The sequence below is a fragment of the Rosa chinensis genome, chromosome 4 (genome assembly GCF_002994745.2).
Source record: "Rosa chinensis cultivar Old Blush chromosome 4, RchiOBHm-V2, whole genome shotgun sequence".
NCBI lineage: Eukaryota > Viridiplantae > Streptophyta > Magnoliopsida > Rosales > Rosaceae > Rosa > Rosa chinensis.
In genome coordinates, this window is record NC_037091.1 from 54,924,375 (window position 1) to 54,949,949 (window position 25,575).

At 38.7% G+C, this 25,575-nt stretch overlaps 5 protein-coding genes across 6 annotated transcripts; 2 read left to right on the plus strand and 3 right to left on the minus strand.

Moving 5' to 3' along the window:
* Nucleotides 1–4,549: 4,549 nt before the first annotated feature.
* LOC112200199 (mitochondrial import receptor subunit TOM20) lies at nt 4,550–7,246 on the minus strand. The gene is made up of 6 exons (XM_024341222.2): nt 7,031–7,246; nt 6,868–6,946; nt 6,621–6,790; nt 6,477–6,524; nt 5,611–5,697; nt 4,550–4,917 (listed from the first exon to the last, which is right to left on the minus strand). The coding sequence occupies exons 1-6, from the start codon at nt 7,127–7,129 to the stop codon at nt 4,792–4,794; spliced, it is 609 nt and encodes a 202-aa protein (XP_024196990.1). The 5' UTR covers nt 7,130–7,246; the 3' UTR covers nt 4,550–4,791.
* A 2,267-nt stretch (nt 7,247–9,513) lies between these two features.
* On the plus strand, nt 9,514–10,569 carry LOC112200413 (retrotransposon-like protein 1). Its single transcript, XM_024341445.2, has one exon. The coding sequence runs from the start codon at nt 9,616–9,618 to the stop codon at nt 10,417–10,419; it is 804 nt and encodes a 267-aa protein (XP_024197213.1). The 5' UTR covers nt 9,514–9,615; the 3' UTR covers nt 10,420–10,569.
* A 748-nt stretch (nt 10,570–11,317) lies between these two features.
* LOC112200795 (65-kDa microtubule-associated protein 8) lies at nt 11,318–16,086 on the minus strand. The gene is made up of 11 exons (XM_024341807.2): nt 15,858–16,086; nt 15,565–15,768; nt 14,979–15,236; nt 14,649–14,861; nt 14,138–14,293; nt 13,906–14,065; nt 13,663–13,814; nt 13,491–13,578; nt 13,126–13,199; nt 12,398–12,472; nt 11,318–12,077 (listed from the first exon to the last, which is right to left on the minus strand). Exons 1-11 carry the CDS (start codon nt 15,936–15,938, stop codon nt 11,760–11,762), a joined length of 1,779 nt encoding a protein of 592 aa, XP_024197575.1. The 5' UTR covers nt 15,939–16,086; the 3' UTR covers nt 11,318–11,759.
* A 302-nt stretch (nt 16,087–16,388) lies between these two features.
* On the minus strand, nt 16,389–20,502 carry LOC112200797 (ELMO domain-containing protein A). 2 transcript variants are annotated; one of them, XM_024341808.2, is made up of 9 exons: nt 20,100–20,502; nt 19,272–19,381; nt 18,964–19,032; nt 18,614–18,729; nt 18,446–18,500; nt 18,257–18,377; nt 18,044–18,091; nt 17,856–17,950; nt 16,389–17,676 (listed from the first exon to the last, which is right to left on the minus strand). In XM_024341808.2, exons 1-9 carry the CDS (start codon nt 20,212–20,214, stop codon nt 17,578–17,580), a joined length of 828 nt encoding a protein of 275 aa, XP_024197576.1. In that variant the 5' UTR covers nt 20,215–20,502; the 3' UTR covers nt 16,389–17,577. The 2 variants fall into 2 exon arrangements, with proteins under 2 accessions (XP_024197576.1, XP_024197577.1); XM_024341809.2 differs by lacking the exon at nt 20,100–20,502 and adding an exon at nt 19,507–19,645.
* A 2,462-nt stretch (nt 20,503–22,964) lies between these two features.
* Nucleotides 22,965–24,812, plus strand: LOC112199577. Its single transcript, XM_024340572.2, has 3 exons — nt 22,965–24,051; nt 24,173–24,291; nt 24,411–24,812. Exons 1-3 carry the CDS (start codon nt 22,965–22,967, stop codon nt 24,810–24,812), a joined length of 1,608 nt encoding a protein of 535 aa, XP_024196340.2.
* Nucleotides 24,813–25,575: the final 763 nt, after the last annotated feature.

The following is a 25,575-nucleotide window of genomic DNA, read 5'->3' on the forward strand; positions in this document are numbered from 1 at the left end:
AGTTCCGGGAGATAAACTGAATTTTTTCCTTTTCTTTAATGGTTTTCTTATACTAGACCTATGAACAAGAGGATAGAATATATTAAGGTACTGCTTCCGGATGAATCTGCTAGGTTTCCTAGCCCCTAATATTTATCATTCCTTACATGTGAGTGTGACACCCATGGACGAAAAATAAAGAAAGAGAACGAAAAGGATAGGACACATTCCAGAATTTCAAGTTGGCTTCTAAAAATGACGCTGATCATTGTAGCCGAAAAGCCTTCAACTAATATCAAAGCACCTCTGGCCGACTGAATATTGTTTGATGGTGATGAATCCGTCGCTAGTACACACAGCTCTATGTGTAGCATTAGGCCAACTCCAACAGTGGAAGGTGGTCCGGAATGATGGACCTCTCAAATCGAAAATGCATAGAACATCAGGACACTATAGTTCCACACCCTCAATCTTCCATTCAACCATTCAGTAAAAGCGATTTGTGTACGAAGCAATGTTCATAGGTCATTCTGTGGAATGATTCATAGCCTACACCAAAGGGAACCTTCCCTTGTAATTTTCAAACTCATCCATGCGCAATATAAAGGCTTGCAATATTTAATCACCTTTGGAAAGCAGAACCTATCCAGCAAGATATCTATCGTGCAAAGATCCACTGTAAACTAATTGCAACAGTGACAACTTTGGCATCGTCACATTTACAAGACCCTACCACACTACTATAAGCTAACCAAATTAAACATTTTGATTTGCAAAGAGATCTCCCTTTTGCCAACCAAGTTTATATATTACCCACTTGCTTGCCAAAGTACTAGATGAAGGCCAATGCTATTTTCCCAGACAGTGCTCTACTAGATTATCAATCTAGCACCACACATTAAAACAAGAATCCACTTAATCAATGGTTAATATTGGAAATCGACCAACATATCATATCAATGGTTAATATTGGAAATCGACCAACATAACATATCAAACTATCTTGCAAGAAAAACGCATTTCAAAACGATATGCCGCCAGCAAATGCAATAGTGCAATTATCAAACAATATAAATGCTTCTCATCCAGAAAAAAGCATCAACTATCATTGGGTCCTGTGATCAATGCTCCATATCATATTAGAGCAAAAGACAATAATTATTGAATTCCACAACAGCTAAGGGAGGCGTGGAGGCCTCTGCTCCAGCAAACTCTAACCCACACTTGAAATTATTTAAACAATCATAAGGACTCTACTTTGCTCAAAGTAAGGCATAGAAAACTAAACAAACCATTAAAGTCTGCATCACAAATGCAACCGGATTATAGCTCTATTGGTATAAAGGGCCATATGGCCTATGAGGACTGTTAATAAAAGAAAACTAGGACAAAGACTGCCAATAAGGTATTCTGGACCAACAGGGATCGATCAAAGAGGAGACCCTCTCTTTAAAGAAGAAGCACAAAAAGTTGGCAGTCTTTGCGGCACAAAAATATTAATCCTCTAGCAGACCCTTCTGGTAGGATCTCTTAGAAACTAAAATAAAACTCAAAAAGCCAACCAAGGTGGAATGCTTGGCTAACCATTGGATACTTTTTAACATTAGCATTAAGATCCAAGCATTAAGCAACCTGTATACGAAAATAAGGTTACGGAATGCTCAAGAATGTGGAACAAAGTAGACATATATGCACGGACATTAACATTTACTGCAAAGTCACAACTAGAGAATGAGTCCAGGATACAAATTACTTCCTGACTTTGCAAAACCTTCAATTTTATGGGGTTTGTACACCCATAGCCAGACACAAACTATTCTGCACTTACTAAGGAAGAGAATGCATTCTTCCAAAAAGGTACTGATTTAATTTGTTTCTTTCCTCTATTCTTATAAACAGACATAGCCTAGTAGCCTAATAGTTATTATGGTCTAGTGAGCACCCTTTCCACTAATGGCGTGTCCAACGAGAATATTCCACCTTCTGCACCACTTAATACCAAGGAAAGAACAGGCCCACAAGCAATACAAGTGTGCAACCTTTCCATTATTAGTAAGGTGTCCAACACAAATTTGCCACCTTCGCCAGTAATTCATACCAAAAGGAGATAGTAGCAAGCCTACATAGGAATTTAGCCTTATTGATAAGCTACTGGAAATGAAGGAAGTTCTTTAATCATTAAAGATGATGAATTCTAGATCCTACTTATCAATACATTTGACACAAAAGGGCCCCTCTACATTTACCTACTCAATCATGCTCTTTCGAAACTTTCAACAAATAAATCTACAAGGCTTACTGAAACACCAATGAGATCTGAAACCAGACAAATTGTCCGACACTCATATTTGGTTTGAGATTTCGAGTGAATTTATACGAGTGTTCAAGTATGTTCCTTTGTTTGCTAGAGCCTCCAGAGGTTCTTTTGATACTTAAAAGAAACATGTTCACATCAATTATCGCACAGATGATACTCTCAAAGCATATACGACTTGCTTGCTGAAACAAACCATTCCAACAACTTCAAGAAACAAAAATCCATAAGAGAGCAAGCCAGACTACAAAATCGTTTGGAGCAGTTGCGATGACAAAAATAATAAACAAACAAAGTCTAAAGAGTGGTGCTAGGTTTTGAATTGTTTCAAAACTATTGTATAGAAGCAACATTTTTCAAATCCAAATATTTTACGGGAAATTGTATATTCACAAGAACAAGAACATCAAGACTTTCAATTAAGAGTGGGGTCCAAACTATCGTTATTTCAAATTATGTGGAGGATGAATGATTGAGTGGCCAAAAAAAATTAAAGCCGGAGACATGATCTTTGCTACAAGTGGAAAAATACTGCCTTGCTGACAAATTTGTTCCACCAGACCAAGAGCCAAAAGAAAGCAACAGAAAACTAAAGTAGCCCTCCATGGGTTATCCACTGGCTTATTTCTAATATTTGTGTATCACCACTTTTCTGAGCCATCTTTACAGTAATTAGATATGGTCTAATAAATCTTAGGCCAGGGTAGGAGGTATTATTAACTTGGCAATGTCATCAATGTTATCATCTTCAGACTAACATATTCATAGATCAGAAGTAACTGAGATTCACAAGAAACCAGTGTGAACTTATTCACAACCTGTCAACAAGTAAACAGTAGGTCTCCTATAACTTGTAAGGAAAACACAAACAAGTTTCTGCCTATTTATTTGGCATAATTAGTCAACAGGAAAAAAAAAATGCTAGCGTTTGATAGAGCAAATACTATTTCCAGCAACTTCGAATGTATGAAACACATACTGTCTTCACTGATGTAATTTAGCTTCAAGCACATAGGGGTTTCAAATAACTAACCGCCATACATCATCTGAACAAATACTCCACTGAATCTCAAGAAATAATAATCAAGATATTTAAAATCACATATTCACTACTGGTAACTTCACTGTGTTCATGCTGGCATGCTCCCATACATCTGTGAGCACCTCACATGTGTTTATGCATATAATCCATTCGCCTCTGTCTTTTAAATCACACAGTCAACTAGTTGGACTATACTTAGATCTAGCATTATTTAGCATAAGAAAGCAGATACTCGCTGTTAAAATTTGCTTCTTGCAAATAATAATCCATGTTCAACAGTGAAGAGTTTAAGGTCATAACATTGTAGTGGCTGCAGAATATTTGATAAAACTTGTTTTATATTATAAGAGAATTGCTATGATAAAATTTACTCAGCATTCCCTGTATTTTCCTGCGTGCATGAACCTAAAGTTTGACCAAATTATTATAAGCCAAAAGTGAAACATCAAGACAGATAGTTCATGAGCTCCTTTTAAAAACTGGCCCCAATCAAACTTAGCTAAAGGCAAATATCCACCATTTTCAGAAGTCGCAAAACAAGCCAAACTTCTACCATGATCTAACTAAATACCTCCAGTTACCCAAGAGTAACAAAACACTAACTTAATCTCACCCCAATCATCTCTTTTCATCTCCACAAAAGAAGAGGGAGATCAAAAACTCTATTGACACCATGCACCTATTGCTTCAGATCCTTTTGCGGGTGAAATCCATACAAAAATTCCACTTTCAGAGACCAACAGGATCTCCATGTTCACTCAATATATCATTTCCTCTGGCACCACCATCACTGCTTGTTTATAACACTAATGGCATAAAGAAACACGGAGGAGAAGATAGCCAATGGAGGGGCATTTGAAGGGCTGCAGTCTCAAATAGTCTCGTAACACATTGAACTTTCAGACTAAGTACTCAACAGGCTCTTGAAAACAAGCAGCCAAGAAGTTTTTGGAATAGGGAGGCTTAACTAGTTACCTACATTGACCTCTACCCAACACTTGAAAAATAATTCTTCTTTGCATGAGGTATGATAGATGGTGAGTTATCGGATTTTAGGGGTACGGTTCTTTTCCTTTTTCATTCAAAAGTAAAACAGAACTATGTATTTTATGCAAAGTTGGCTATTTTTCAAAATGCCACTGAAAACGTTATCATGTCACTCCACATAACATCAAAAAGCAGGAAAAAAACAAGCAGGATGATGAGCCCATATATAAACCAACCAACCAAATACCCTCCAATATTTGTAAAAGAACAAACAATAATTCATATAAGAAAATCATATTCCTAATTAAGATAGCAACAGAGAAAATATTATGGTCAAAATCACCATGTAGTCAGCATACCACATGATTTCTTAATTACTACACCTCAACCAGATGAATATTTTTAAGAAAATATTAACCTTCAACCAAATGCACTGGGACAGTTACTTTAGTCATCAGAAATATAGAGCTTATCTTGGGGGTGGGGGTGGTGGCACGTTGGATTTCGCTCCAACCCATGCAAAAATGCCAACTGCAAGAATAATCCATCCACATATGTCATACTTGAGATCACTGCTCCTCTTAGCCTTGGAACTCTGGAATATAACAAAGAAATTAATCTCAAGTTTGTAGGAAAACTAAAAAAAAGTTCTTTTTGCATCCTATATACTGTACTGAGATGTTTGAAGTTCTAAACATCCCACAGAAACTTATACCAGGTTTACCCATATTAGTGTACATAGCTTTGATCTTTTGTATACATATGGAAAAGATGTACTACAGGTAATGCAGAAACTAGTGTTTAATTCCATGTTTAAACATAATTTGATCTTGTATATACATATGGAAAAGATGCTAAAAGTAAATAAATTGGAATGATGAAAATGCTTATATGAATGCGATCAACAAGCTACATTTAGAGTATTTGTAGTTATAATTTGTCCTTAGTGTGTGGTTAGAAATGAAGTTATATTTTGAATTTTTGATCCATCAAACAAGTATTTACTACAATTTAGAAAAATCATTGGACAGGTAATATACCATTAATTTGTACACTTTAACACTTTCATATCATACACATATCTGGAGGTATAATGATTTATAAAAATCCAGAATACTGCATCTTTTAGCTTTGAATTGAACTAGAGAAGTAAATGAAATTGCATGTCCCTACTTGATCACTTATATATAAAGCATTTGAATTGTCAAGTATTTTATCTCTTTGATCAAGGAAACAGCAATGATACATGCTGGAATAGAATGCCCCAAAAAAAAAGGTAAGAATATACCTTTCCACTTGAGGAAGTGGCAGGTCCCCCACCTAGTGCCTGTTGAGCCATTCCTTGCTTATGGATCTCCATATGCAACTCTGGTGCCTGGGAAAGCATGATCAACAATTACCAGGGATGCACTTGCCAATAACAATAAAGCAACAGGATTTATCCTACATCAGATAGAAGGGACGTCTACCAGTTTATTAAAGCTCACCAGCAATAAAACAAGGCATTTTCCTATAAATCATATTGATATGCCACTTGTTGAAGTTATCTCGGCCTTGACTGTCAGGCCTTGATTATCAAACATGCACCCACCCCTTTAGCCTTATTCCCATCTGCTAGTTGATCACCATGCACCACCTCTTTACCCTAATTCCCATCTGCTAGTTGTTCTATCAAAATAACTGGAAGTTTGCAATCAGACATCCACCGCAATTTTAACTTTGAAGCTTATGGGGCTCCTAATATGAGTTTAAAGTTATGTATGGGCCACACTTCTGGAGAATTCTACCTAACATACTATTCACCAAGAATAAGATAACATAACTTGTGTCTTCAAATCCAGGGCTGATTGTGCTTAGCTTTAATCTGGGAGTTCGACCCCAATAATAATCTAGTGCCACCTCCGCCGTAACCAACTAAATCGAATTATGTGTGACCACTAGTTTGCATCTGAAACCCTGAACTTACTTTCAAGGTTTTTCCCAATCCAGCTTAACTGTATCACCCATGAACTTACTCTTAGCACTTCAGTACATCAGTGAGAACTCTCACTTCAAGTCACATACTAATCAGAGTAAGAAATTTTGACAGTACAAATTAACATATAACTACAGCACTCATCCGCGGAAGAAAGAAAGAAAGAAGAGTCCAAATACCTTAGCTGTGACTTCTATGGACTTCTGATAAAGCTCATTGGCAGGTTCCTGCAAAAACAAATCCACGGTTAACCATTAACCTTCCCTTCCAGCTCCAAATGTCTCGAATACAACAAATTATGCAAATTCAATCAAGCAATATACCTGCTCGGCAGCCCTCTGGAAATACTCCGACGCCTTCTCGAAATAAGGCCTTGCCTCGTCCAAGTCAGGATTCATGAATCCATGAGATGTATGCGCGTTCCCAAGACACCATAGAGCTTCATGCTTTGTAGGATTTATCGCCAGAGCCTCCTCCAGCTTCGAAATACAATCTACACATTGTTCAAGTCCCTTGGTTAATGCACAACATATACAACCAATCCAATTTGTATTCGGAAAAAAAAATTACCATCAAGCATGATCCGGGAGTCGGCAATACTCTGAAACTGCGACAGTTCGAGCAGAGCTCCGGCCCATTTGACTAAGTTCTGCAACAAATTAAGAATTAAGCGAATTATTGAGCAGCCAAAAGTAGATAATCAGTGAGATTTGGAGAGAGAGAGAGAACGAACATCGGCGTCTTGAGGGTTCTTGGCGTAGTGAGCTTCGCAGGTCTTGCGGCTGTGCTCGGAGAGCAAGAGGCGGTCGAAGTCGTCCTGAGAGAACTGCATGGCTGTCGTTCTGGGGAGAGATGGCGATTTTGGTACCCGGTGCTTGCTTTAGGGTTTGGACTCTTTTTTTTTTTCCTTTTCTTTTGGGTTTTTTTTTCTGGAACGGTATTGTAGAAATGAAGTGAATCACTACATCACGCCGATGGTTGAACCACGTCCTTGGGCTTTGCTTGGTCTACACGTGCACTCTATCGCTTGACCACGCAACTTCGGGTGAGACTTGGGCTCGTGTTAGGTGTTGGCTTGGGCTGTTTCTTGAGGCTTGCTCGTTTTGGGCTTTGGGTCCATATTAGGTTTGACCTAGTTTATTTATTTATTGAACTAAAATCATTTTACCGCCATAAATTTTACACTTAAAATCGGTTGTGACTCCAAACTTCTAATTTGATAACATGTGCTCTTGCACTCTTCAATTTGATCAATTATGGTCAATCTTTCACTAATCTATCAATTTATTCATATATTGTTGTCCACTCAAACTAGTTTTTAGCCTTTAATCATACAGATAACACACTATTTCCATGATTAAGGCTAAGCATCATCACTAATTTATGAAGAAATTAAGGAATTAGTTTACTAATAATTATGATTGATCATATTAGAGAGTACAATGGCATATGTGATTAAATTAAAAGTTCGGGGGCAGATGATTTCAGGCATAAAGTTTAAGGAGGTAGAATGAATTTAACTCTTATTTATTTATTTTGTACAAAAAAGTTGGAGAGAAGAAGCTATCATACACCTCCGTGTCAGGGCAGACCTACAACCTTGACTCCGAAGAACTGACGTGGGACACACACCTGTCTCCACAGCCCTTAATAAGTATGGCTTTCAGATTTCTGCAGAAAATTTACAGATCGCATGACCCAAAGTAGGAATTGGCGCTTAACCAACCCACATTAATAGGTTTGATTGAGTTTATTGCTCTCTTGCTTATTCTTTGGGTCTTTGTTAGCCTTGGAGGAATTCCAAATTTCCAGTATTGCTCTATTTTGGGAGGAAAATTTCACAAATTGTCACTCAATTATGACTCATTCGACACTTTGGTCACTGAAGTTTCAAATATATCACTTTGGTCACTCAACGTACTATAACATTCTCAATCACTTTAGTCACCCAAGAAATATTTTTTTTAATGAAAAAAATTAACAAATCAACATACCCCTGCGCCTACCAACTTTGGTGGAATAGTCGTTCATCCTCTATCTAGTGGCATTTTTGTGAGTCATTTGTCCAGTTGTGCATCCAAAAAGTCAGGATCGAGCTTCTTAATGTGTTCAAACTTGATTTGGTCACTTTTTTCAAGCTCAAACGCAACTTGTTTAATTAATGTGTTTCAAATTAAGCAAAGAGAGAAAAGGCCAAGTGCAATGCCCTAAACCCAAGATCAGTTGCCAGGAGCCTATATGCAAACCCACTCCAGGCCAACCGCATCTGCATCATGCGTTTTACCGTCGTAGCCATCCCGTAGCATATAACCATTACCGCCACCGTTAATAGACATACTAGTAGCACCATCCAACAAATCGGAAGGTCGAAACCCTGAACCATCACCGTGACAAAGGACGGCAACCACCCTTTCCTCATTGTTGTCGTTATCAACGCCTACCGCAACAAGAAAACCACCATGGAAGCTGCCTTCTAACCAGGAGAGATCATCAGCCCCACATGCCATTAGCTGCCTTCTAACCAGGAGAGATCATCACCCCCACATGCCATTATGCCAATACCATGGCTCATGATCCGCAACCCTAGAGACCGTTGAACACCTCCACTATAGATCAACCCATCTACCACCATCCCAAGAGGGCAGCATCACAACACCAATTAACGAGTTGATCCTCCCTCGAGGAGAGAATTACATGGCAGGCGGGGCTTGAGAAGATCGATTTAGCTTGGAAGCAAAGGCTGGAAAATTAGCCAGAAGGAAACTGTTGTGAGAAAACCAGCAACAATATGATGACAGCCCTCTAGACGAGAGTAGCGAACACTGCCTCCATGCTCGGCTACTCTAAAAGGAGATGGCACCGCTAGAATATTTGAGGTATAGATGAGAGTGAGAGCCCTTGAGTGAGTTTTAATTGCAATTAGTAACTTGTACACTAAAATAATCTAAATGATGTTACTGTTTCTTTTGTTTTCAAATATAATAATTAATTTTCTGTTATATTCTATTGGATTCACACACCTTAATAAAAATAAAATAAGAAAAAAAAAATTTCTCAAAGGTAGGTAGGCGGGAACGACATTTTCATATCGCGGGAAAGTTTATGTCACACCAAAAGTGCCCTCGCCTGAAATTTCAGACTGTGCACTTAGCACCGAACGAAACGTAATAACTACATCTCTCCAAGTGCATTATCGTCCATACGAAACTTAAAAAGGACTACTTCCCGCCATTTCAAAACCCTAAATTCATTCCCCCTTTCCTCTCTCATTCCTTCCGCCAGTTCGCCGACCAAGCCCCTGCAAAGTGCAAACCATCAATGGCGGAAGACGAGACAGCCGCAACAACACCACCACAGATGGAAGAAGAACAGGACTCAACAACCGTGCAACCACCGAGGGAAGAAGAAGGAGAGGACGCATCCCCGATCCGACCGGAATCCGGGGAAGAAAACGCAGTCCGACCCGAATCGGACACAGCAACGATCCAATCCGTATCGGGAGAAGAGAACACGCAACCACAGATCGAAGAAGAAGAGGAACCACCGGTGGTTGAAGAAGACGACGCAGCCGTGACCCGACCCGAATCCGGTGAAGAGAACGCAGTCGGACCTGAATCCGAAGAAGATAACATAGCACCGATCGAAATCGCATCGGAAGAAGAGAACGCCGCAACGGTCCAACCCCTATCAGAAGGAGAGAAGGCAAAAGCGAACCGACTCGAACCTATTCGACTCGAACTTCCGACGGGTCGGGTCAAGAAGATAATGAAGCTGGACAGAGACATTAACAAAATAAACTCAGAAGCCCTACACCTGGTCTCGTGCTCCGCCCAGCTCTTCCTCCAATTCCTAGCCGAGGCCTCCGGCGAGGCGGCGATGGAGAAGAAGCGCAAGATCGTGAAGCTCGAACACATACGGACGGCGGCAAAGAGGCACCGGGCCACCAGAGATTTCCTCCTCGATGAGCTCCCCGTGCCGTCTCAGCCGTCCGATCAGAAGTCCGCTGATAGGAGCCGCTCTCGCCCTGTTGCTGACAATCCAGCTCCGGCTGGCACTCGCCGGATTGATGACTTCTTTAGTAAGCCAGCAACTAAATCCCCTATTGAGGTTGAGGAGTCCTAGATCAGTAGATCTTCATCTTTGTCAGTCGAAAAACAAAGCACACAATCGGAAAAGATCTGTATGAATTCTAGGAGACTCGGATTTGAATCTGATTCCTATCTGTGTAATGACTTTCTATATTTCATATGAATTGGATATTTATGATTCACATGTGCAAAGGTAGCTTGTTCTTGGTGTGTGTTCGTTGCAATATGTCTGCAATTTTTTTTTTTTTGTTCACGGTTTGGTTATGGATTCTCTTGAGATATATCCGTGTCTGTTTGCTTGTTTCCATCCCACAGTCTATGAGAAGTAGAACATTTGGAAACCAGAAAGGAGTATTTTTGTTCAAATTGTTAGATTAAATATGCTGTTGTTGGTTTTCTTTTTTGTTTTGGTTCTCATACATGTTGAAGAAGTAAATCTATGGAACTAGTGCAAGAGCAGCAGGAACAAACATTTGCCAAAGAGTGTTAAAGAGATGGAAAAAGCCAGAAGGTATGACCTTAAATTGCTATAAATGGGACACTGTTAAGTGCAATGACCAATGTTGTTCCTTCTCAGTATACATAGTATGTTCCTGTTTGTACGAAAGTGGGTTAGGTAAAAGCTAGATGAGTCAAAACCTATAACCAATTCACAGTGCATTCTGACCGTTTAGGGGATCTTATAGTCAAAATAATAAGCATGAAGTTCAATGACAATTGATGGAAAACTTTTTCATCTGCTTCCCTGTATGTCTGTGTATTGTTTAGTACAGAATCTTTTTAGTTTCTGCCTTTGTGTTCATATCATATATATTACTTCCCTAGTGTTATAAATTTTTAGGCATTTCTTGCCCTGCTTCTCGTCTGTTCCTTATGCATCTAGGTAAATGTCTTTGGGGTGCAACTTTTTCTTGCCGCTACGAGAGGAACACATCATCAATGTTGAAGTTCATAATTCATTAGTACAACTGAGAAATATTACATCGTGTATAAACATTCATTGCAGTCTTAGAGTATTAAATCTATGATCTGGACAAAAGCTTGTAGTAAACATGCTCAAGTTGTTTTGTTTAGTTGACTGCACAGTGTACTTCTATGCTAGTAATAGGAAGACAATAATCCTAGGAACTTATTTATTTGCACTTGCAATCACAATTGCCTTACAGTTCTAGACTTATGTTACTATGAAAATTGAGAAGGCTCTGGACACTTCTGCAGATACAGGGGACATGTAGAGGCTGTCTAGCTGAAATTGTAACTGAACTTATTCTTATGCATTATCTGATAAGTCATTCCGCAAAATTAGCTTTCTCACATTCTTCTGCTCTGTGTTTTCCTAGTGTACTTGAAGACTGACAGATTAAACACAATAGTTCAGGGAGACAGTGGGCCAGAAAATGTTGATACCACTGAAGCTGTTTCATCTCTAGCAGGAGAAACAAGACCAGGTCTTGCAAACATCTTTTGTCTCTGTGCCTTCTTACCTTCCTTTGATATTCCTTGAGTGCCTAAATCTATGCTGTTTGGTCCCAGTTTCTGAAGGCCCAGAGAAAGTCTTCTGTTTAGAGGCATAGCAGTGCTAAAGCCTCCATTTACACTTCTGTTTGAAATTCGCCTAGGACTGCTGCTTGGACTGGGCAGGAACAAATTTTCTGGCTGATGTTGCCCTATTAGGCCTTGGAACTTCACTTCCTGTGGCAAAAAACTGCCTCATCAAGTTTGGTAAGAAGATGCATGCTATTGTAGAATTTTTCTATATGTCTACGTTTATATATGGGGTGATAATATTCACACTCCCTTTTCTCTTCAAAACACTATTCACACTCCCTTTTGTATCTTAATGATGAAGAGAAAAGGGAGTGTGATTAGTATTTTGAAGAGAAAAGGGATTGTGCATATAACCTCCCCTATAGGTTGTAGGATGTTTTCCAGTAACACTACAAACCTATAAAAGTCAAATTTTTGTAATCTGAATAAACTAAGAACTTTTCATTGCTTTGTCAATTACTAACCCTTTGTCTTTGCCTCTCCCCCTCCTTTTCCTGCCTCAACACAATATACTCTTCCAACATTGCTAGGAGAGGTACCTGTATGACATAATGTCTTCATCTGTAATTACAGTTGACTTGGACTACCAGAAAGCATGGCAAGTAATGCAGAAACATAAATTTAAGTAAATAGAAAGAAAGATACTATGAACTCCAAACTGTAAGACATACTTAAAACACTGGAGTCCAGGGTTCCATGATTTGTTGTGATCCTTACACCAGCTTTTGATTTAAGTAAATGATAAAACCTACTTTTAAATAACCGACATGTATAAAAGTGATTGCCTTTTAACACTATGGCACATAAAAGAGGGATGGTTTAAGGTTAACTTTCAATGCTTCATGCTAGAAAATCCAGGTTGGTGCCTTTTGGGCTAATTGTATATGCATTCAAATAATTAGGTTCCACTGAACCGAAAGAAGAAGAAAAGTTATGTTAAGTGGGAAAAAAATACCCAAGATACCAGATTACGAGTGTCTTGAATGAATTTTCTGAAATTCACTATTTACTCTTGTTGGGAGTTGTTTCCTTCTGATTCTAGAATATTTTGTGTATTTGAATTTCTCAGCTCTACTTTGAGGAGACTAGAATGTTTTGTATTATATTAAAGGATCCTTAGAATCAGGCAATGCAGAATCAAATAACAGAATACTTTTTGTTTTGCAATATTGCAATGCAATGGAATACGTACCTCATCATATAAGAAAGTCTTCTTTCTTTCTTCTTCCCAACTCCTAGTGTTTTCTATCAGTAAATCCACCAAAGCTGCATTTTATGCATTGTGAGAGAATTTTATCATACTTGGATGGCATAATATCAACTGATGTCAATTTGCGAACATTTAAAATTTTCATTTTTCTTCTTTCTAAAAAAAAAAAAAAATCATCTTTCTTTGGTTAACTTTTTAATAAAATAACTCTTCCAGGAGTGATATTCTTTATCAGTATTCTTAAGACAGCATTTTCTGGTACTTGTTTATAAGGTTGAGTGGTCTACCTCTCACATATGACAGTCCTTACTGTTGGGTATGAATGCGTACAGGTATCTCAATATTACCTGGAATTTTGCTAACTAATACTCGAGCACGTTCTGCACGTCTCAGGTTCTTGTGTGCACCTCTTCTGACTGAGTATCGGTTTTCGTCCTAAAAGGGTACTTGGATTAGGAATTGAGACATGTGTCTATGTGCGTTTACTTATAAAATTGAATTAGTGAGTAAAATACTGACTCTTCCATATTCTTCCAACCAGCGCTCCTCATCACGCGCTAGGATCCACTTTTCCACCTTTTCCATAATTGTCTTTCTGCTACAAGCTTCATCTTCTGCTCTTGATATCTGTTGATCCATGCTCATAACAAGATCTGCATGGTCAATTTCCCCTGTTGTACACATGTCAATTTGTGAGCTACAACATCTTTAAGCAATGACATGTCTTCATTCTTAGAGTAAGCACATATCTATGAATCTCACCAGATTTCATGAGGTTAATTATATTATCCATCTTTGCTTGCACAGGAATCTCCATGTGTGATTTTTTGCATATCTCCTTGAGCTCATTTTGTTTCTTGAGAAACAGTTCTTTCATCTTGCTTACTTTTAATTGATCCAGTCTCTTGACTTCAGCCTCAGCCTTTAAACAAATTTGAACATTGTTATCTCTATTTTCTGCTACATTTATGTGTCATCAAAATCTTATACTTACCTGCTGGATTCTCTTTTGGGTTAGGCTTCCTGGATCTGATACTTCTGCTGATGAGACTGATAATAAGCCAGTAACATGGGAAAACAATTGACGATCTTTATATGGTGAATCCATGAGATTCCATAAGTTTGTCAATGCTTTACCAAGATGGTGAAGCTGAAAAAGTATATGCAGAAATATATCATGTTGATGCTTTGTTTAACCAGTGAATTTGCATCTTGAAGAATTCCAGGAGTGGAGTACCTTGAAAAATGACTAGAATATGGAAAATAGGGAAAACAAATTACCAAGGACAGGATCACAGGAATTGAAATTACCCAAATCATGGAATTCATGCTTGAGTTTACCATGGTTTAGGCTAATTAGTCTATTTAAGTGAGATTTCCTTGTGTTTTATCACCATGTATTACTGACACATGGTCTGAAATTATATAAGTTTGCAGAAAACAGGTGTCAGACCCTGCCAATTAATATTGCTGAAATGAAGACTGGTCTATAGGTAAACCATTACCTTTTCAAGCCGCTTTTGCTTTTCTTCCTCTAGGGATTCCACTGTGCTGTTGAGTTTAGCCAAAATACTGTTGCTTATGTTCTTGGCTATCCCACATAACTCATTCAAGCTTGGGTGAACCTTGGTGATGACCATAGAGGAGTCTGTTCCTAATATTGAAGACAACTTTTGGATGGAGTTTATATATTTCTCCACCCGCTTGAGCCTTTCATTCTGCAAGATGAACAGAAAGCTTGAAAGGAGATTTGAATTTATTCGTGTTCAAGAATAAATCAGAAGAATTTTCTATTTATTGTCAAGAATACAGTTTCTGAACTGTAGTTGTAGTACCCTGTCATTGTGGAGTCTTTGTAGCTCCGTCTGGTACTCCTCTAGTTTCTTCAAGGAAAGATCATTCTCATTCACCCTGACATCTGATGATGAGTTCTCATACTCTGACTGTCCTGCTATTTCTGCAGAGATCTTCTGAATTTGCCCTTGTACAGCTCGGAACTTGTTCACTCTATCTTCTTTCCTCAATCTCATGTCTCGCAGAGCTGGCGTGATCGAATCTAGCTGCTCTTTCAGTGTTCCCACCATTTTTTCTGGCTGATGACGTAATACAAGAATCAGTTCATACAAGTAAGACTTTTTACATTTAGACAAAGACTTCTAGACCTCATGATCACTCTAGTCAACCCTGGTGCGATGCCAAACCATTATCATCCATCACAGGCTTAGCTAGGGCCATTCTGGCCTTCTTTGGCAAGGAGAAATCATGAAGTTATGAATTGAAAATTTGAATTATCTAGCTATTTTATTCAAAATTTCTAGTACTTGCTATTCACATATATGTTTGGGTCTATTTTAACTTGCATGCTGTGATATCTGGTCACACTAATATACTGAGCTGACAAGGTTTTGATAAGTAAGGTACCCGTCCGGGGAGAGACCGTTCGCCAAGTGACAAAAGAAGATGAGTAAATTCAGCCTCAGCTTCTGCCAACTCCTGGTGCAGGCGAGCTCTTGAGGTATTAGCAGCATCAACCTTCCTCCTATAGACCTCCAGGCATTCCTGCTCTAAATCCACCAGTACCTTCTCCCTTTCCAACTGATCTTGTCCAATTTCATTCCAAATCATCTGTTTCATTTTAACCAAAAACAAAAGTTCCAAAATGAGAGCTATTCAATACCATTAGTTTATCTCGTAGATTCAGATGAAAACCTTGCCTGTAGTTCTTGAAGCAAATATCCACATGATGTTTCAGGAAGCGCAGAGCTTCTCCCCACTGGTGCTCGAAATGAACCCATCTGATCCTTTTTTTGATCACTGTGGCCAAATGTCAGAGATGCTTGGCCAGCAGAAGTGTGCTGGGTTCAGTTTCTTGACAAGAAACAATGTCGAGTCAAGTGAGTATGGAAAGAGGAAGAGTGGAAGTTCCTTGATAAGTACCCAATGACTGGGGGGGGCGGGAAAGTGAGTGTTTTGTGCGTGGTGGTGGACCTTCTGGTGTGAGTTTTGCTTAAAAGATAAGAGTTGCCAAAGGTAGGTAATCCCCAAGCTTTGGGTTCAAGGATCTCAGCACTTCTTTTAGAACCTTCAGCTTGTGATCTTTCCCTCTCCCTAATATTTTGCATTTTAATTTCAAACTCTTTTTAGTTAGGACCTCTTATTCATAGATATGGCCATGTGGGTACCTATTTTATACCGCACTGACCAGCCTCAGACTTGATTCCTAAGCAATCTGCCTCCACTGATAGAAGGTAGACAACTAGTTTTCGTGCTTCATTTAGCCCTTACCTCATTACCCATTTTAGTGGTTCATTACTGAATTAAATCAATGCTCGAATATTGTTCGAGTTTCTGGTTGATGGACATTGGCTTAGCTCGTCAATATCTGCAAATTTCCCGACATAGCTATACCCCATTGATGTGAAAATTTGAGCTTCATTTACCTCTTTTTGGTATGAGATCAGCTTGCGTATCTATATCATTGGTGATTTTAGAGCTTATTTTTGCAAAATGATTTACAACAAAGCCTTGTACCTTGTTCACGTTTAAAATATGGTGATATATCATTCTTCTATGGGAAATCTTGGTAGGGAGGGATAAGATACCAATCGTGTCTGAGACCCAAAGGTGTGTGATAAAGCTGAAAACTGAAACTGAATTTTGCGGTAACTAATTGAGATCTGGCCAGAAAAAGGAAAAGGAAGCTAGCTATCCAATCTCTCAACTATTCACATTACGCAAACTAGGTCCAGCTGTTTGTTAAATTAAGATTTTGTATTTTTTTTTTAATCATGAAAGTTAAGAAAATCAAAATGCGTATTTCATCTTATGACACAGTATACTCCATAAAATGGTGTTAAGTTTTTAAGACGAGGCACTGGTTTGTCGAAAATTATATTCATTTCCATGTTATTGGTCTAATATATTTCTCCACAAACACAATGTCAGAGAATGTATCATCACGTATTTAAACACTTTTGCCATAAAATTAATCGTCGGAAAAGATGCTACCACGACTTTAGATGTGAAAGTCAGCATTGTTATAATTGGTTAAACTTCTTGTAATTTCGAATTTTTATCTAAGCTTCCACACTCTATGCTTTAAGCAATCATTTTCTTTCCTCAACACCCTTCAAGACAATTCTCATAAGCTCAATGTGGTACTGCCAAAAGGAAAAACTCCAGTCCACCTACAGAGGCTGGATGGTAGAACAACCTAATTACAGATTGTGCTAATGAAATGCAGTTATGGATTCCATTACTCTGAGAGAGAGAGAGAGAGAGAGAGAGAGAGAGAGAGAGAGAGAGAGAGAGAGAGAGAGAGAGAGAGAGAGAGAGAGAGAGAGAGAGAGAGAGAGAGAGAGAGAGAGATTGTACAATTTTAAGGTCAATCAGGGATGCTTCTAGCCTTCTAGGTTGTTTAAATATCAATTACTATCAAGTAAGAAGGCTGTAAGATGGCATGTCTTCAATCCGCAAGACATCGTCCATTAGTAATTCCCTCTCCAATTGAGCTCGAGTTGATTTCAAAACATCCTGTAAGACAAACAATTGATATCAAAACCATTTCGAATTGGCAACTCAGCAAGTACAGAGCTTCCAAGTTAAAGAGAAATCGTACACCTAAAGCATAAAGCCATAAAGTATTACTGATCCCAAAATTTTCCTACTTATGTAAACCTTTATGAACATATATACAGATTAATGATTCTCACATTGAATTCCATGTATGTAGCATTTCTCTCAAGCCACTGTTTATCCATAACCATGAAGGCGACGCAATAGAGCAAGTCAAAAGCCCACTCGCTTTCTGAAATAACATTGAAAAGGACAAGGTAACATCAACAGCCATTGCAGTGCTTCTAAATCGGCTTTGAACAAGAAATATGGATGTAACTCATACCTAACAACATCTGTAAGAAAACTGCCCTGATAAAGGACCTTGGTTTCGCTGCCAAATAAGGAAAGCATGAGCTATCTCCTCAAAGAAGAAGGAAAAAAAGTTTGAAACAACAAAATTTAACAAGAGCCAGTTCATCCTTTGTATAGTCTTAATTTGTGTTAAATTTATAGTTATGATATATATGAACAAAAAAACCATCTATATAACACTTACTGGCTTCGAGGTCAAGCATTTGCATGATCATAAATGTAATATTTACACCGGCAACAGCAAATGGATATTCCCAAGCAGCTGGCTTTCCTCCTTGCTTGTTCAATAGGCACTGGAAAGATGTCTGCAAATTGACGTACAAAAATTTCATGTTCTTATCTTTCTATTTGCAGATCAAGTTTGAGATTTTACCGAAAATGTCTTTGCGAAGAACAAGAGGTTCTCCAAAGAAATAAATCCAGCACCTCTGTCAGGTAAATCATCCAAAGTAACCAAATAAGAAATTGCTAACACAAAGTGAAAGAGCAAACTAGGAAGAAATTAGCTGTGGAACAGCAGAGGAATAGAGGGAAATGGAACCTGAAATCAGTAGATGGGTCTCTTCCCTGCCATCCCATCTCTTTCCACTGATCAGATACCAAGCCATGAAGCTCTTGACTGGGATATGTAGCATACCATAGAGCTCTCAGCGCTTCCTGTTCTCATCAAATTTTCGTAACAACTAAGTATAAGAAACAAAAGGCAAACAATTACCAAAGAAAAATTTAAGTTATGCCCTCTTTAAATTCCACATTCATTTCCTATGTTTGTGTCATTTGTCTATGAACATTGGTCATGTAACAGCATTTGCGGTTCCAAATGCTCCAATTTGGATAAGTGTAGCATGAAAATATTTCAAATCTACATACACATCGGAATGAAAATATCACCTGGTGATCTGGCCTAGAAGAATCAAAGTAAATCTTCATCCGGCGCTGCAACCTTCTCATCCTTTCCTCCTGCACGGTATGACATCATTTCAAGAACTAAAGAAACAGAAGGGCCTCAATCTCAATTCTCAAACCAGAATCACAAACTCCATACCATACTCTATTCAAATGCCAAACATTGCCTACAGTTTAAGGTGGCTTTCGAGCTCATTATTGTACCTCTATGTAATACAAATGCATAGTGACCACTAATAGTAGAAAAATATATGGCAAATCATCTGTTCTTAACCAGTAGCTCAATCACTTGCCTGCAGGGGTGTCAGATTCAAGCAGACCCTTTCATAATTTCCCTTTGCCTTGAAGCAAACACAAGTAAGCCCCTTCCCGATCCATGTTGGCGTACCACAATTCGTGTCATCTGCATCATATATAACCACATTTAAACTTCAATCTGATCGATCATCATGCAAATTACACAAACCAAAACATCAAACATTGCCGCAAATTACAAGCAGAACAGACACAATCTTAGCTGCTACCTACATGAAAGCATTTCAGCAACATAATAAGCAACCACAATTTTTGCTTCTTCCACCGAATCTCCTTTTCAAATTAAATACATTGTAGGATTACGGATTACCAACCCAGAACTTGGTCCTAGTAATATTCTAAAATAGTAATAGCTAGAGTAGTAGTAAGTAGTGAAGTAGACGAGACACGATGGAGTGGTCGAACTACTACACTTGTGTGCAGTGTCGTGTTGAACCCGACAAGGTCAAAGTTAGAGGGCAACACGCGCCGATCTGCCACACGAGACAGCATCCAACCACGTGGGAGACATATGGCATCCATGTGAGCCCTTGGCCCAGTTTGGTCGGAGCGTGTGGCACACGCGCTTACACTCCTACCTACATTTCTCTGTTCATCGCATCTGTAACTTGGACCAATGGACCACCGCCGGTCTAGTCATCATCCTGGACCGGACCTACGAGGTGTCCATGATTAAATCCCTACACATTCTCATATTCTCGAATGCATTGCGACACAACCACGTTGGGAAGTTTCGGATCGAGAAATCGGAGTTTTTCGAAAACAAAGAAGAAAAATCTGAGATTCGAATAGAGAAGAGACGAAACCTGAGGAAGAAGAATAAGCGGCGGAACGTTGAGTGGAACAGCGAGAAGTGGCGGAGGAAGGAGAGAGGGTACGCATCGCCGCGACGGAGCTGCCTTGACTCTTCACCATACTCATCTCCAGCCTCACTTACACTGCGGGTGGCTTTCAGAAGAGAGTGTCCAGCGCTTCGTGTTATGAAAAATCAAGAGGGTTTGATACGGTGTGTATTTCACGAGTTGGGAATCGGCGCGTGGCGGAGTAGGTGGCGGCCATCATGAAAGTCATCACTGGATGACATATGTACGTACCACTCCGACTGTTCTGTTATGTCGAATCAATCATCGGGGCTTTTCCAAAGTCCGAGCATTGGATTTGATAGGACGGCCACGTGGCGGGTCACGGGAGAATAATCATGGACGTCATCCACGCCGTACCTTATTATTCGCCACGTGGAGATGGGTGAAGGTTTATAAGGCCGACCCAAAAGGTGTTGGCCCATTAAGGGGAGCTGGTTCGTTTGCAATCATACCCAATCGACCTAAACATGCGAGAGCAACTCCAACCGTTTTTTCATATCTTGATTTTTCTTAATTTAAAAAAAAAAATTGACTGTTTTGCTCTAATAGATTTCCTATAATTATCCCTAAAATAAAGATAGTGATGAGAGAGAAAACAAAATTCCTTATATTTACAACAATCTGTAAAATTTTAGGGAAGGATTTAGAAAATAATTATCAGGGTTCTAAAAATCGGCCTAGGCGGCCGTCCCGATTCTTCCCTAGTCGAGCGATCTGGGCGGTGGGAGTAAAGTCGGCTGCCTAGGTGGTGCTGGGCGGTGGGCGCCTAGGCGCTTTCTATTTTTTTTTTTTCCCTTAAACTTCAAATTGTCAAAAGCAAAACACGATAGATAGGGTTTCATTTTCACTGCAGCTCCAAAGTCAAAACGCGATTTACACTTTTGCTCACCGCTTCGTCGCTCCCTCCTCGATCGTCCGCTTCAGCGCTTCGTCGCTGCTTCTTCTCCGGCCAGTTCTCTAGCTCTTCAGCTCGCCGGTAAACTGGATTTCCAGCTCTCTTTCTGGGTTTTTGTCTTTCAAATCTTCAATCGAATTTCTGGGTTTCAATCTCACGTTTCTGGGTTCACACTTTTCACTTTTTCAGGGCTTTCTGGGTTCAACTGTTCAAGGCTTCAAGCAGCTCGGTGATTCTTCAACCTCGAAGCTTGGTGATTCTCCAAGCTCGATTTCTGGGTTCAAGGCTACTCGGTGATTCTTCAACCTCAAAGCTTGGTGATTCGCTGATTCTTCATGCTCGATTTCTGGGTTCAAAGTTCAAACTCGGTGATTCTTGAAGGCTTGAAGGCTTGAAGCTCGATTTCTGGGTTTTGGATTCGGTGATTGATTCTGCAAGCTCGGTGATTCTTCAATACACTGTGAGTCTTGTTATTTTGTTAAGTTGCTGGAATGCTGGGCATTGAGTTATTGTATCAAACTATGAATGTTAATATGGTATAAACTTATAATTGAATTGTTCTGTATTTTGGTGATTCTTCGAGCTGTTTGAATGTTTTGTACTTGTGTATCTCACTTGATAGTTTTAGATTTTGGTGTTTCTGATTCATGAATCATGATTGTTGTACTGTGTTGGACAGTTGGACTTTGCTTACTGGGTGTCTGAGACTCTGAGTGACTGTATTGTTTTGAGATAATGATATTTGGCCTCTGTTTTGGGAATTGAATTAATTCAAATCAGTGAATTGTTGAGTTATCAAATATGTTGGTATTAGGAGAAACAAGATTTGTGAAGCATCATATGTTGATTTGAATTTTAGAGCCCTGTTTTAGACTATTAGAGTGCTTTGTTTTCAGGAATGCCAATTACACTATTAGAGTGCTTTGTTTTCAGCTTCTGAACTTGTATCATGTTGATTTGAATTTTAGAGCCCTGTTTTAGATTCTTCTGCATCATATGTTGTTTTGTTAATTTAATTGATTAATTGAATTGCAGCTTGTTTTGGCCTCTATGAATGACTGAATGGTATTCTCAATTGATTAATTGAATTGCACAGTTACTGGCTTACTGCCTATGCTCAGGTTTTAATTATGCTCTATTATGCTCAATTTTTAATTGATTAATTGAATTGCATATATAGGTTGGTTGTTGAATACTTGAATGTTGAATACTCTTTTTACTTATTTAGGGCAATGGCGGGTACTACATCTTCCTCGGCATCTAATGCAATGTCGGAGATGGATTCATCATTGAAGCATGGTTCAGGTGATATTGGATGGGAATATGCGGAGTTGGCGGATGCTTCAAACTTGGATAGGTTGAAGTGTAAGTTGTGTGGGAAATTAGTCAGTGGTGGGATATATCAAATGAAGCAGCATATTGCCCACATCAAGGGAAATGTGGCTCCTTGTAAAAAATCTTCGGATGAAGATAAAGCCAAAGCAAGAATGCTATTGAAGAGGCAAAGTCTAAGAAGAAACAAAAGAGTAGACATGAAGCAGAAGTGAGGCAAGAAGTCATTATTGAAGGAGATGAAGACAATGAAGCGAGTCAAGGGACAAGAAGAATGCCGCATACTCTTGGGCCTATGGACCGTTTTGCAACCCACATCGATCCGGATTCTTCATTGGATGGAAGTAGGAAGATGAGGCAACAATGATGCACTTTTCAAGCAAAGAACACATAGTGTGCATCAATACTTAGCTAGATGGGTGTATGAAGCCGGGATTCCTTTTCATGCCATTGATAGTGATAGCTTCAAGAGGTTTGTTGAAGCTGTTCGTCAATTTGGCCCAGGTTACCAACCTCCAAGCCAATATCAATTAAGGGAGCCACTATTGAAGGAAGAGGTAGAGAGAACTAAAAGTTTATTGATGAAGCAAGAAGAAGAGTGGGCTTTGAATGGTTGCTCTATTATGACCGATGCTTGGAGCGACTGGAAAAGAAGAAGTATAATGAATTTGTGTGTCAATTGTGCGGAAGGCACAACTTTTCTTTCTTCTAAGGAAGCATCGGATGAGGCACACACCGGGACGTATATTTTTGAATATGTGGACAAGTGCATTGAAGATGTTGGGCCACAAAATGTGGTTCAAGTGGTGACGGACAATGCTTCAAATAATATGGCGGCGAGAGATTTGATGAAGTTGAAGAGGCCAAACATATTTTGGACTTCATGTGCAACTCACACCTTGAATCTTATGCTTCAAGGAATTGGCAACCAGCCTAGATTCAAAGGGGTGATTGAGAAGGCAAAGAGCTTCACCATCTATATTTATGCACATCACAAGACTTTGGCATTGATGAGGAAGTTTACAAAGAAAAGAGATATAGTGAGGCCGGGAGTCACTAGATTTGCAACCGCTTTCCTCACTTTGCAAAGCTTGATGGAGAAGAAGAATGAGTTGAGAGCTATGATTACTAGTGATGAATGGAATGAAAGCAAGCATGCAAAGAGTGTAAAGAGGAAGGCGGTGGTGAATATTGCTTTGAGTGCTTTTTTTGGGAATGGGGTAAGTCTTTGCTTGAAGGTGTTTGCCCCTTTAGTGAAGGTGCTTCGCCTTGTTGATGGGGATAAAAGGCCATCAATGGGCTTTGTGTATGGGGAACTACTTAGAGCCAAGGAGGAGATTAAAATGGCATTCAAAGATCAAGAAACTCATTATCGTCCAATCCTTGACATTGTTGATGGAAATGCCCGTGGTCGACTTGATAGTCCATTGCATTTAGCGGGTTACCTCTTGAACCCATGCTATGCATATGCCAATCCAGGCATTGAGAATGATAATGTGGTCATGGATGGGTTCTTCAATTGTGTTGAGGTGTTCTTTCCCGATGACATTCAAACTCAAAATTTGGTGACAAATGTAGAATTGCACAAGTATTTGAAGAAAGAGGGTGGATTTGGAAGAGTTTTGCCTAAGGCGGGATGCACACAAAATGATGACAATTATAATCCGGGTAAGAAATACCAACTTATTATTTTATATAGCCAATTGTTATTGTTTTGTTTGTTTTGTTTTTGGAGTTTGGCTAATTCATAATTGTTGTTGTTTTGTTTATTTATTTATTTATTTTTTAGTTTCGTGGTGGAATATTTATGGAAACCTTGTACTAAAATTACAAAGTATGGCTAAAAGGATACTTTCATTGACCACAAGCTCATCCGGATGTGAGAGAAATTGGAGCGCTTTTGAGGGGGTAAGTACTTATTTAGTTATGCATTTTTGTAAGTTTATAAGCAAGTAGTAATGTAGTTTACTAATTATTTAGAAAGTTAGAAACTCATAATATACTAATTTTTTCATTTCTTTATGTAGATCCATACAAAGAAAAGGAATAGATTAGATACAACGAGGTTAAACAATTTAGTCTATGTCCAATTCAATGCCAAAATCATCAATAAGAAGAGAAGAATGAAAGAGAAGAATGTGGATGTATTACTAGCATGTGAAGCTACTATGGCCCAAGGATGGATTGTGGATGGTGGTGATGAAGATGTCGATTCCGATCTCACTAGTGAAGTAGTTGGAGAGGGATCGGGATTGGGAGTGGATAGTAGCTTAGAGCCTAGGAGAAGTAGTAGAATTCAAGAAATTAGGGAACTTCATGAGGATGATTTTGTATCGGATGAAGAGGAAGAAGATGAGATGACTTTTGAGTTTGAGTTCGATGAGGAGGGAGTACTAGAGGGATATAGAGAAGAAGAATTTGAGGATTAGGCTTGGAAGAATCAAATTTGCAATTTTTTTTTTATTTCTAAGAACTCATTATCTCATTGTTGTTTAACATTTTATCTATATTTTGAGTATTTTTACTATTTTCAAACGTCATAATACCTTTTATATTTTTATTTATATAATTATATGTTATAAAAATAAAAATAATTTTTTTTAAAAAAAACCGATTAGTCCCCGGCCTTCCACCCGACTAGCGCCTAGCGTTTTTTAGAACTTTGAGAATTATGGAATCTGTAAAATAGAGAATCTGTTGGAGTTGGAGCATAATTTTTTTTGGAGATTTTAATTTTTGCTTTCCTATAATAGAGAAATTATAGGGAAGCTGTTGGAGATGCTCTGATAACTTGATCTCAATCATCCCATGCAGGAGACCAATATATGTTACCAAAAATCCAAAATCATATCCAAATGGATCGTGGTCGTGACTCGTGAGCAATTCCGATTAGGTGATTCCATACTCAGTTATGCTAAATTTTTATTGAATTTAAATTTAAAATGGTGAAAAATAATGAGGCATTTAGAATGAATTTATTTGTCTCATTATTCTCCACTAGTTGAATTTATTCCTAAGGACAGTTTTGCACAATTGAATTTGTATCAGAATATAACTTTGGTCGTGATAGCAAAGTAAGGGTATCTTTTAAAACATTTACGACTAAAACTAACTAATTGAAGGATCGTACCAACTCGTCCTCCTTGTAGTGCTGTGTGTTCTTCTCTTTAGAAGTATGTTTGATTGAAATAC